Here is a 13,178-nt window from a genome sequence, read left to right on the forward strand (position 1 = left end):
GTCTGCCAGTCAAATAAAACCTTTAGAAGCTATAATGTTATCAGATGTAACCAATGCAAAGAAATAACTGGGAATTACTTTGTACCAGTGGCAATAACTGTGCAGTGCAGCCTATCCAGGTCATTATTAATGATATCGGGAAACTGAATGGAGGTTAAGGTAGGAATTATTGATAGCATTGAATTCACTGGCTGTGATAATTGACTGAGCTCAGAAGTTAATATCTCAGGTGGTTTGTGAAGCGTTGCTGAAGATTGTGTGATTCTACAATTGTTCAGGACAGATTGAAGACCTCAGTTTTATTGATCTTCCTTTCCTTTTCAACAAAACATAAATCCTGGTATGTGAAGCACAAGCCTTTATTATCTGTTATCAGCCCAAAGACTGTCGTGTGCCTGCAGATGTTTTTGACGCGCAATGAGTCAGGTCACCCACATTTATAATGAGTTTTACTTATCGCCTTCAGCACATCTGATGGTGCTTACTGGAAAGATTGCAAAACAGCAATGAAAAGAGTTGGCTCTAATGCTTGACAACAGGGAATATCTGTGAAGGGAATTTGGCAATTGAAAACAATATTTCAATTTTTACATTCACAAGATGAACTTATGGTTATTACAGGTTCTCCACAGTATTTTCATCCTGGAAGAGGTTCTCATAGTGAGGGCAAAATATACAGAAAGACACTACCCAATTTAGGTCCAAGAAAAGTGACTCTGCAGATTCGTAGCAGAGTGAGAGAGTGGCGGGATGAGAGCGGTTATTAAAAATTGGCTGCAATATTCCCAGTAACAGTTGTATCACCTTGGAGAAGCACAAATGGGAGCCTCTTACTTTGTCAATAAGGGCAGATAGAGTTGTTACATCAAGTAACATTCTCATAATCCTTGTCAAGAAATAATTTGGTGCCTTTTATAGGATGCAGAATGCATGTCATTTATCAGAGTCTAAGTTAGAGCTTACTGTAGATACAGACATAAAGTGGTGAAGTTCAGCTCGGTATTTGGAGGGAAGAAATGAAATGAGGAATGACTGTTTTAGAGCCAGAGACCAGGCGTGTCTTCCTAATTTTATAATCCAATCCACCCGTGTATTATGGAGACATGGTAGAATTTTTATGTGTATCATGCTTGTAAACTGCAAATAAAATATTTCTGATATAGTGAAATCAAAGTTGCTCCCCCCTCACATATTAAAAATTAATATATATGCATCAAAGTATTTACTACTTTGAAACTGCACATATAGTACACTTCAAATAATTTTTGGTGAAAGGTGGATCTGGGTGTGTACAACGTATTTGACTGTGTAAATTATTGCCAAGGTTTTATGCTGTGAATAGATTTTTATCTCATGTCTTTTTTTCCTTATCTATAAACCAAACCAATGAATGGATTTACTAACTTACCTTATCCTTCTTTTGTGTCCAGTGTCACAGCAAGTTCCCTTCAGGGCTGCCCAAGTTATTGTTCTTCCTATTGTAAACCTACCTAGACTCCAGATTTATCCCAGAGTCTCTGATAATTAATGAAAATTACTGGGACTCTGGGATCTTTGAACATAAAGAGTGCATTGTGAGGAAAGATTAGTAGAAGGGACCCATACTCTCTGGGGTTTAGGAGAAAGAGAGGCGACCTTAACAAAACATAGAAGATCCTGAGGTTGTTTAGACAGGATAGATGTTGTGTGATGTTCCCTCTAGTGGAGGAATGGAGAAAAAGCGTTATACTTTCAGGTTAAGCAAATGAGTGGGCTGTGATTCTTAGAAATTATTTATCACAGACATTAATGAATGTTGTGTCATTAATTATATTTAAGAATGAGGTAATCAAAATAATAGAGATTAGTCAGAAAACTGGAGGGGTCGCTAAAAGTTGCAAGGGCCATTATCATATTCAATGGTGGAGTAGACGAAACTGGTTGGTTGACCTACTCCTGTGCCCATTCCTTGTCGACTCCATGTTATTGCAAGCCAAGCCCTCAATGCCCACTTTCTCAGAGATGGAAGTGCTCACCTGACATTGTGTTGGAGCTTATGGCCTGACTGCGAAACTTCCCATGCAGTGACGGACTGATATTAACTCAAGGCAGGACAGCTGCATCTGAAACCCAAAGTGGGATCTTGAAAACTGAGAAAGTCACAAAGAGCTTTAACAATGAGGATAATCACAGGCTAGCTAGTTAATCACAGATTAACAGGTTAGTCAGCCTGTTGCATTACAAGTAGGATGTCCACCTACAATTTCTGACAAGAACAGACCCATTTTTTAAAAATTCATTTTAGGGATCTGGACATTGCTGGCAAAGCCAGCATTTATTGCCCATTCCCAGCTGCATTTGAGAAGGTGGTGGTGATCCTTCTGGTGAAGGCATCTCCACAGTACTGTTGGGTGGGGAATCCCAGGATCTAGGTGATGAAGGACCAGTAATATATTTCCAAGACAGGATAGTGTGACTTGCTTGTTCCCACATCCCTGTCCTACTCCCACGTACCTGTTGTACTTTTACTTCTTGCTGGTGGAAGTTGCAGGCTTGGTAGATACTGTTGGAGTAGCCCAGACAATTAATTACAGTGCATTTTGTAGCCGGTACACACTGCAGCCACTGTGCCATGGTGGTGGAGGGAATGAATGTTTAGGATTGTCGATGGTATGACAATCAAGCAGTCTGCTTTATTCTGAATAGTGCCAAGCTTCTTCAGAGTAACTGGAACTGCATTTATCCAAGCAAATGGAGAATATTCCATCATACTTGATTTGTGCCTTGCAGATAGTGAAAAAGCCTTGGGGTGTCAGGAGGTAAGTCACTTGCCACAGGATACCCAGCCTCTGGGCTGCTCTTGTGTGGCTGGTTTACTTGAGTTTCTGGTCAGTCATGCCCCCCAGCACATTAAAGGTAAGAGATTGGCAATGGTAGTACAATAATAAAATTCCATGAGATCTGGGCATCACCAGCAAGGCCAGAATTATTGCCCATCTCTAACTGCTACCTTCTTGAACTTCAACCATTATACCTCACACAAAGGAAAGTGGTTTTGGTTGTTGGAGGGCACCTCTACAGACCTGTTAGGACTCATTGGGCTCTCTCCTGTTGGAGATGGAAGTGGTTATTACCTGGCATTTTCATGGCACAAATGTTACTTGCCACTTATAATTATAATAAGCCTGAAAATTGTCTAGGTATTATTGCCTGCAGACATGGGCTGCCACATTTGTTGAAAAGTTGTACATTCTGAAATCATCAGTGAACTCCCCCATCTTATGATGAAGATGGCTGGGCCTAGGACATTGCTCTGAGACACTGCAGTGATAGCCTGGACTGGGATGATTGACTTCCAACAACCACCTTCCTTTGTACAAGGTATGATTCCAATCACCAGAGCACCTTTCCTTTGTTGCCTATGGACTTCAATTTTATCAGGGTGTCTTGATGCCATGCTGAGTTAAATGCTGCCTTGTTGCCAAGGGCAATCCTTTTATCTGATTCCTCAAATTGGTATTGGTTTATTATTGTCACTTGTACCGAGGTACAGTGAAAAACTTGTCTTGCATACCGATCGTACAGGTCAATTCATTACACAGTGCAGTTACATTGAGTTAGTACAGGGTGCACTGATGTAGAACAGATAAAAACAATAACAGTACAGAGTAAAGTGTCACAGCTACAGAGAAAGTGCAGTGCAATAAGGTGTAAGGTCACAACAAGGTAGATCATGAGGTCATAGTCCATCTCATTGTATAAGGGAACCGTTCAATAGTCTTATCACAGTGAAGTAGAAGCTGTCCTTAAGTCTGGTGGTACGTGCCCTCAGGCTCCTGTATCTTCTACCCAATGGAAGAGGAGAGAAGAGAGAATGACCCGGGTAGGTGGGGTCTTTGATTATTCTGGCTGCTTCACCAAGACAGCGAGAGGTAAAGACAGAGTCCAAGGAGGGGAGGCTGGTGTCCGTGATGCGCTGGGCTGTGTCCACAACTCTCTGCAGTTTCTTGCGGTCCTGGGCAGAGCAGTTGCCGTACCAAGCCATGATACATCCAGATAGGATGCTTTCTATGGTGCATCGGTAAAAGTTGGTGAGAGTCAAAGGGGACAAACCGAATTTCTTTAGCCTCCTGAGGAAGTAGAGGCGCTAGTGAGCTTTCTTGGCGGTGGCATCTTCGTGGCAAATTCTGTCCAGTGAACAGATCGAACCCCAAGTGACTCTGGCGAAAGCCACACTGGGCATTGGTGAGAATGTTCTTGGTGAGTAAGTGCCATTTGATAGCACTGTCACTGACTATGATGTTTGAGACTACATTGATTGAGAAGTAACTAGGTGGATTGAGTTTGTCCCACTTTCTGTAAGGAGGACATAACTGGGCAATTTTACACATTGCAGTGATGTCCTGGACTGGGATGATTGACTTCTAACAACCACCTTCCTTTGTACAAGGTCTGATTCCAATCACCAGAGCACCTTTCCTTTGCTGCCTATGTACTGGAACAGCCTGGCTGGAGATACAGCTTGTTCTGGAACATGCAACACATGAGGATGTCCTTGGTGTGAAAATGGGACTGTGTTTCCAATGGGACAATCCTTATGGAGACAAAGTCCCTATGCTAGCATGGACAAATGCATCTGCCACAGGTGGACTGGCAAAGACAAGGTCACATGGTACACTTACTACCTCCTGCAAGACCCAGTCTGGCAGTTGTAACCTTCAGGACTCAGCCAGCTAGGTCTTCCCTCAGCACTTCTTTCTCAGTTCACACTCAAGAAGTTTGTTTTCCGTCTGAGACTTTCCAATGTTCTAGCAATAGTGATCTGCATTATTTTTCAGGTAGGGTCGATTTGACAAAAAAAGCTTTCAATGTGAAAGCCACACTGAGGAGCTAACAATGTTAATTTAGAACTTAATGGTTTTCTCTCTTTCACTGTGTTTTCTGCTCCAATTACGTGGATAAAATCAGGAATCACAGATTTGGAACAAAATAACACGGGACATGGTGCAACCACGGCTAAAAGTAAAAGGTAGATGTTGATAAAAGCAAAAATATTAATAACCTTGAAAATAGTGAAGTTTTTAGAAATGTGCAAAGTATGGTCAAGGAACTGGAGAGAGAAACCACTACAAGAGTAAAACAGATTTTATGAGCTGCTAAAGGTATCTAAAAGATTAGCGACATATGACTTCCTTACAGGCAAGGACAGAAAAATAAGAGGAAAGCAAAAAAAAAAAAATTAAATATCTGCTTTATATCTGTCCACATTTTGGAAACAGTGGGGATCTGTTCAGTATGAAAAATTTTAAGAGACTAGTGTTTGTAAAGTATTAAGACAATAATGAATGGGATTGAATTGCAATAAATCTACTGGATTTCATAGCCTATAATATGGGAATTCAGAGATCTCTGCAGATCCACTGGTTTTATTAAATCATAGATTGGTTCTGTGGATTGAAAGGTGACAAGCACAATCCTATCATTCATGAAAGTAGGGAGGAAGGAAAAGCTAACTGTGTCTGTTGTAGTGTGAGGGAGAATTCTGGAATCTGTTATCATACACCTGGTAATTGGGCACTTAAACCAATATACTAATGGGAAGAATCAGATGGATTTAAGAATTGGAAATTTTGTTGACAAACCTGGAATAAACTGCACTGTGTAATGAATTGACCTGTGCGATTGGTATGCAAGACAAGTTTTTCACTGTACCTTGGTACAAGTGACAATAATAAACCAATACCAATACCAATAGTTTGAGACTGCAGTAAATAAAAGTGGATTTAGAAAAGGGATTTGTAAGCAGCTATTTAAAAAGGTTCTTATTCAAGATTTTAATTCCCAAGACTGGGTGCCATAATGACACGAGTTGAGGACTGAATAATAGACAACATGCAGAGAATGGGAATTAAAGGATAATTTTTAGGATGGCAGTCTGTAAATCAGCGAGGCTGTGCATTTGTGAATAACTAGAGATGTTAGTGATTTGGTATTTTATTGACAACTAATATTTTAATTCAAATATATACAGTACATTGAGATTTATATAAATTTACATTACACCAAGCTGTCTGTACAGTTTTTCTTTCTAAATTAGAACAATATGCACTGTACAAATTCTGTGTTCAGTTTGAATAGATGTAAACATATTAAACAGTGTGGAAAAAATTAGCTTGAATCTATTTATGTGTGGATGTCATTCTTATTTGGTGGTGTGTTGCTTTCACATTTTAATGCCATGTACACTGTACACAAATATGAGATCTGTTAATATTTGTTATACAATGCTGCAGAGTTCATTTGCGTTTGTTTGAGAATCTTGGTCATCATCTCTGTGAGGAAGAAAGTAGAACAACAATGATGGCAAATATTCACGCAGTGCAGCATTTATGTTGCTCGAGAACCACTTAATGCATAGCAGACTAAGAAATGCACAGTTCTGCCATAGTCAAGACCTTTAGTCATGCAAATCCTGCCTCCCGCCCCATTTGCAGAAAAATTTATATCAACTGGTGCAGCCAAACAATGTAAGTGCAAACATGCAGTTTTCCAAAAGAAGCAATTCACGACCAAGGACTGGGAAAATCCAGGTTAGCCAAGGTGTGAAAACAGCAAATAACTGCTCAGTCACTGCTTTCTTGACACCATTGTGACTACTTCTAAGTTAGGTCGTGCAACTCTGGTTAACAAGACCATTGGAAAAGACGGGTTAACCATGGTATGGAATGCATTAAAATTAAAGAATTTTTGTTCTGTGGCTTAAAAAAAACAAAACATAAAACTGCAGGGTGCTGGAAATCCATATATGCTGGAAATATTCAGCAGTTCTGAAAATGGCTGATTCACCTGTACCTGTTTTGCGTCAGGAATTGTCCACTCAACGTTCTGGAGTAGCACAATTCAAGCAAGAAATCATTGCAATCATATTCCCTCTTAGGGGTGAGGGTGGGGGTGGGGAAGGGGATCAATTTACATGCACACAGCACTGAGGGAAATGCCCAACTTAATTTCTAGGCTGTAGAATCTAAATCAAGATGTGCAAAATTGCAGTAGTTCAATGTCAAACCACATACTGAAAATGAAAAAGGGGAAAACACAATTAAATGGGAGATTTAAAACAAAAATACTTGTTTTGATTTTTGAAAATCCTAATAAATAAAGTCTGAGGAATAAGCATTCACACTTTTGACGATAAATTCTCTGTGCCAGTGATAAAGTTTCAGGAATTGCCTTTCCACAGAAAACCTGGTCAACCTTCATTGACTTGAGGGCAGGCCAGGGAAGGTGTGGGACACAAGGAACAAACCAAATGTGACTGTGGTTACCCAAGTCAGAGCATCGTTCATGCGAGGAACCCCTGACTTGAGACATCCATACCTGGTGGCAGCTCAACCAATTCACTCTGCCTCAGGTGAAGCTGCTGTCAAGGTTACAAATCTGCTCACCACACTATGACCTTTCCCCCAGCTATGTACTGCCAATGAGGCTGTGTAGCATGCCATGTCTTACCTACTGCTATTAAAATGTGTAAGTGTTAATATTTGCTGGCACATTTAGTAGTTATCTAGTGGGCAAATATCACAACTTCACACCCTCTCACATGTTTCAATGCCAAATCTTTATGGTCAGTTCTCAAGTAACAGGGAAACTCGACAGCAATTTCTCAAACGCAACATCTAACTGTACTAATGTACTAACACTGGAAGTTTCCATCCAATTTACTTTTTAATAATGGTGAGTGTTGATGGCCTCAGTTACTTTTACTGCAGAAACCTAGCCTTCATTTCATGCATAGTGGCAGGGGAAACCAGGACTTTGCTGCCCTAAGTTTAGGGGGGACTGAAGCTATGTCAAGAAAGGTAAAAGAAAGAATGAAAATGAATTTCCTTCATAAACTCACCGCAAATCTTCAAGTGCTTTCCTGTTCTTCATCCTAACTTCCTCATCAATTGGGTACAAATTAAAAAGAATCAGTCCAAGTATAATTAGGAAAATAGGTGCTGGTGCAACCAACATCTTCAGGGTTAGGTGCACTGCATCAGGCTGAACACATCCCCGGGTCAGGTAACCTGCAAAACTGTGGGAGGAAAATGTAAATGAGAAAATCGTTCAAGTAATTGCTTACTACAGATTCAGGCTGGCTACCACGGGAGGTATCTTAGTTTTGAAGAAATTGCCACTGAAGTCAAGAATTGAGTGGATTTGGTGTTAAGCACAAAATTTCTGGACTAGGACAATTCAAGCAAGAAATCATTGTAATCATATTCCATTTTAGGAGTGTTGGTAGGGAATCAATTTTCATGCACATAGCACTAAGGGCAAAAGAAAACCCAACTCAATGGGATTCTAGGCTGTAGAATCTAAATCAAGATGTGCAAGTTACAGTAGTTCAATGTCAAACCATCTATAGAAATTGAAATAAGAGGGAAATACAATTAATAGGGAGATTCTGTTATATTCTGTTTAATTATATAATGGCAAGCAGAAGTCTCCTAGAAACATGCATGTGAGTTTTGAGAAAATTTTATCTTTAAACCAGAACAAAGTAGAACTGAGATAATATTTTATTTGCAAATGTGTTTACATAATAAATTTAAACTAAAAATGCAGTGTCAAAGACATCATATTCAAGGGTGATGAGAAATACCACCAAATCAAATGAAACCATGTGTTTGATTCCATATAGTACATTTACTAATAATTAGGAATTACTTTAATTTATAGTGAAGATGCCAATTTCCTTATATCCCCCACATTGAAAGGTACAATAACACAAGGGGTATTGAAACACAAAATAACTTTGCAATGACATATTTGGAACCTTTCTACAACATATTTCAGATTCTTCAGATTTACCTCCAGCTAATATTTGATTAGCCCAAGTCAGACCCTAAATCACTCTTAACTGTAGATTTGTGTACAAGCTAATGTGTCAGCCCCCCCTGTTCTTTTAAACATGGGGTGCGTTAAACTGGCAGAACCTGCATTTTCAGGGTTTCATCTACCGGTCTTATCTAGTTTCCTCTTCTAGCTCCTCATCATATTCTTAATTAAGAAAACAAATCAGAGTTACACACTCGAGGCTCAGTGTGGAGATTCCAAGGGACACTCCAGATGCAAACTTAGTGAAGAAGACATAGAAGGAGTAAAAAATTGCTTCATGTCCCATGGACTCTGGGTTCTTCAGTCTGAAATCATCAACAACGTCAGGTAACATGGACCTGTTAAGAGGGCAAATGGGGAACATTTAGAGATGCCACAGGTTTTAATTACAGTTTTTAAATCAGCAATATTATTTTAAATGGTGAAATCCTGAGAAAGCATCAGAATAATTATTCATTTTCTTTTACTTGACTGATAATGAAAAATAGGCAATATAATGACCTTTTGCACATTCAAATGGGAGCAAAGAATAAATACATTTTACTCATATTCAGGTTTCCTTATTCACTTTCCAATATTTAGTAAACAAGAGGAAAGGTACATACATGTTAAATGATTAGACTGATGAACAGCTGCTGCCCAATCTGTTTTTTTTTATTATTGTGCAAATAGACATTCACCAAATTCTGATATCCAAAGCATCAGAAGCCTGCAGTTCTGATAGAGTTTGATTAAGAGTCATGTACATTAATGATTCTTTTCCAGAAGAGGGTAGGGATCACCATCCTTCAATGAAACTGGTATTTTTAATCACCATAATGCATGAAGTCTCAAGGTATTAAGTGATAAAATGTAAGTGGAATATTGTCTAATCTTCCACCACAAATTCAGTGACAGATTGGTGGGGATTTTTAAGAGATTGCACAATATACAATCTTTTTTTCCCAGGAATGAAATTATTGGCACAGCTCTCTCATGTACCCATTCTATGTTGAGGTTGATTATTTAACAGCAGAACCCCCTTTAGAATGGTGCATGCTGGCAGCATCAGTTCTGTCACTGGCCAAGAGCCTGCCAATCATTGGCAAAGAGCTAATAAATGTCAGCACATCACTTGCTATAATGCAATCTGTTCCAACTGATGGCTTCACTTCTTAGATCCACTGCAAATTTTTCTACAGGGGTCAACAAAACCTTTTTCTTCTTCTATCTTTTTACTAATTTTCAAATTAATACAGAATAATACATATAACATCAGTAATTATACACGTAATACAAAGAGATCAGGAGGACAGTCATGACATATATAGTCATAAAGAACAAAAAAAGATATATTCTAAGCCCCATGGTTTCTTAGTAAATGAATATATTACAAAAAAAATCAAAACGAGAAAGAAAAAGGTTTATTATATAAAAACCCAAATTGAAAAAAATAAGTAATACAACGAAACAAACTAGAAATAAATTTCAGAAAAAAAAACTGGACTGACATTTCTCGATGAACAAAGAGCATTATTATGTCATCAACTCCGCTCCTCAAAGTTCAAAGATTATTGAAAAGGGATCTATATCATATGAAAATATTGAATGAATGGACTCCAAACTTCCTCAAATTTAAGCGAAGAATTCACAGTACCACTCACAATTTTTTCTAAGTTTAAACATGATATAGTTTGAGAAAACCATTGAAAAGTAGTGGGAGGTATTGGATCCTTCCATTTAAACAAAATGGATCACTTGGCCATTAATGTAACAAAGGCAATCATATGACAAGCAGCAGCAGATAAGTGGCCAGATTCCATCATTGGTAGCCCAAAAATTGCAGTGATTGGGTGAGGTTGTAAATCAGTATTCAATACAGTTGAAATAATATTAAAAACATCTTTCCAATATTTTTCCAAAAGAGGACAGGACCAAAACATATGTGTCAGGGAAGCCACCTCTGAATTACATCCACCACATATAGGATTTATATGGTGATAAAAATGGGCTAACTTGTCCCTCGACATACGGGTCCTGTGAACCACCTTAAATCGCATCAAAGAGTGTCTGGCACACATTGAAGATGTATTAACTAATTGAAGAATTTTCTTCCATGTGTCTGTGGGTAAAAGTATCTGGAGTTCTCTTTCCCATTCATTCTTAATTTTATCAAGTGTCTCTGGACATATTTTCATAATTAGATCATAAATTATTGCTATCAAGCCCTTCTGATAGGGATTAAAACCTAAAATTTTTTCTGTAATTTCAATTTTACATGGAATCGGAAAAGAAGGCATAGTAACTTTTAAAAAATTTCTAATCTGTAAGTATCGAAAAAAGTGTGATCTAGGCAAATTGTATTTATTAGACAACTGTTTGAAAGATAAAAAAGTTATCAATGAATAAATCACGGAAACATGTTATTCCCTTCATTTTCCATAAAGAAAAAGTTGAGTCGATTTTGGATGGTTGAAAGAAAAAATTAGATTGAATGGGGCTTGATAAGTTAAATTTATTCAATCCAAAGAATTTACGGAATTGAAACCATATTCGTATTGTATGTTTAACTATTGGGTTAGTCATATGTTTACTCAATTTAGTAAGTGCAAAAGGGAGTGGGGCTCTTAAAATAGAAACTAATGAAAATCCTTGCACTAATTCATACTCAAGGTATACCCATTTGGGACACTGAATTACATCTAAATCTTGTGCCCAAAAAATTAAATATCTGATATTAATTGCCCAGTAATATAATCTAAGGTTAGGCAAAGCCATGCCACCATCCTTTTTTAATTTTTGTAAATATTTCTTACATAACAGTGGGTTTTTATTCTGCCATATATATGAAAGAAGTTTTGAATCAATAGTGTCAAAAAAGGATTTCAGGATGAAAGTTGGAATCGCCTGAAATAGATATAAAAATTTTGGTAAAATATTCATCTTAACCGCATTAATTCAGCCTATCAATGATAGAGATAATGGGGACTATTTTGTAAATAATTGTTTAATGTGATCAATTAAGGGTAGCAGGTTAACTTTAAACAGGTCCTTATGCTTCTTGGTAATTTTAACACCCAAATACATAAAATGGTCTGTTACTAATCTAAATGGTAATTGCCTATAAATTGGGGCTTGCATATTTAATGGAAAGAGTTCACTCTTATTAAGATTAAACCTATAACCAGAGAAAACACTAAACTGAGCAAGCAGTGATAATACTGCAGGGATAACAAAACCTTCAATATAACAGGGCACTTCCTTCCAGAAAAGCTCCGAAATCAGTTTCACAAGACACTTGCTTGAGCAGAGCTACAAAGCCAGTAATGACAGTTGGGCGTTTATTGAGAAAACCAAACTTACCATGGCAACAGGAAAGCAGCAGCCACACTCATTCCAGAGGCAAATGACACAACATATGCCACAATTAGGTTGCGCTTCACCAGAACATTCAGGATAAGAAAGGGGACTGCTGACTGCAAAAAGGTGGAACAAAAACATGCACAAATTAGAATTCTGTTAGAGATCAAGACAATACAGTGAAAATTAACTGAAATCCCAGCAATGTAACCAAGATCTAGGAACAACTATTGTGCTATTCCTTATTCTCTTGTAGCCTTGATAACTCAGACACAATGGTCTGGATTTTTAAAAAAATTCTTTCATTCAAGGGATGTGGGTTTCATAGGTTGAGGCAGCATTTAATTGCCCATCACTAGATGCTCTTGAGAAGGTGGTGATGAGCTGCCTTCGTAAACTTCTGCAGTGGTAGAAATACAGTAGCATTTCCTGCTACTGTGCATACAGCCTGTCATTTACCACTCATTAGACTGAACATAGAGCACTACAGCACAGAAACAGGCCTTTCGGCCCATCTAGTCCTTGCTGACCTGATCTTCTGCCTAGTCCCATCTACCTGCACCCAGACCATATCCTCCAAACCCCTCCCATCCAAGTACCTATCTAAACCTCTCTTAAATGTTACAATTGAACCCACATCTGCCACTTCCACTGACAGCTCGTTCCACACTCGCACCACCCTCTGAGTGAAGAAGCTCCCCCTCAGATTCTCCTTACATATTTCACCTTTCACCCTAAACCTATGTCCTCTAGTTCTAGTCTCACCCAACCTGAGGGGGAAAAAGCCTGCATGCATTCCCCCTATCTATACTCCTCATGATTTTGTATACCTTTATAAGATCTCCCCTCATTCACCTGCACTCCAGGGAATAAAGTCCTAACCTATTTAACCTATCCTTATAACTCAGGTCCTCAAGTCCCGGCAACATCCTTGTAAGTTTTCTGTGCACTCTTTCAAGCTTATTGATATCCTTCCT

At 38.4% G+C, this 13,178-nt stretch overlaps 1 protein-coding gene across 1 annotated transcript in view; it reads right to left on the reverse strand.

Moving 5' to 3' along the window:
- Positions 1–5,963: 5,963 nt before the first annotated feature.
- The window catches only part of mfsd2ab (MFSD2 lysolipid transporter A, lysophospholipid b), a 56,029-nt gene continuing 48,814 nt past the window's right edge, over positions 5,964–13,178 (reverse strand). The window contains 4 exon segments of the mRNA XM_052036112.1: positions 5,964–6,311; positions 7,880–8,056; positions 9,057–9,200; positions 12,205–12,317. Of these exon segments, the coding sequence (XP_051892072.1) occupies positions 6,257–6,311; positions 7,880–8,056; positions 9,057–9,200; positions 12,205–12,317 (489 nt within the window). The 3' untranslated portion in view covers positions 5,964–6,256.

The sequence above is a fragment of the Pristis pectinata genome, chromosome 22, assembly GCF_009764475.1.
Source record: "Pristis pectinata isolate sPriPec2 chromosome 22, sPriPec2.1.pri, whole genome shotgun sequence".
In the NCBI taxonomy this organism is placed as follows: domain Eukaryota; kingdom Metazoa; phylum Chordata; class Chondrichthyes; order Rhinopristiformes; family Pristidae; genus Pristis; species Pristis pectinata.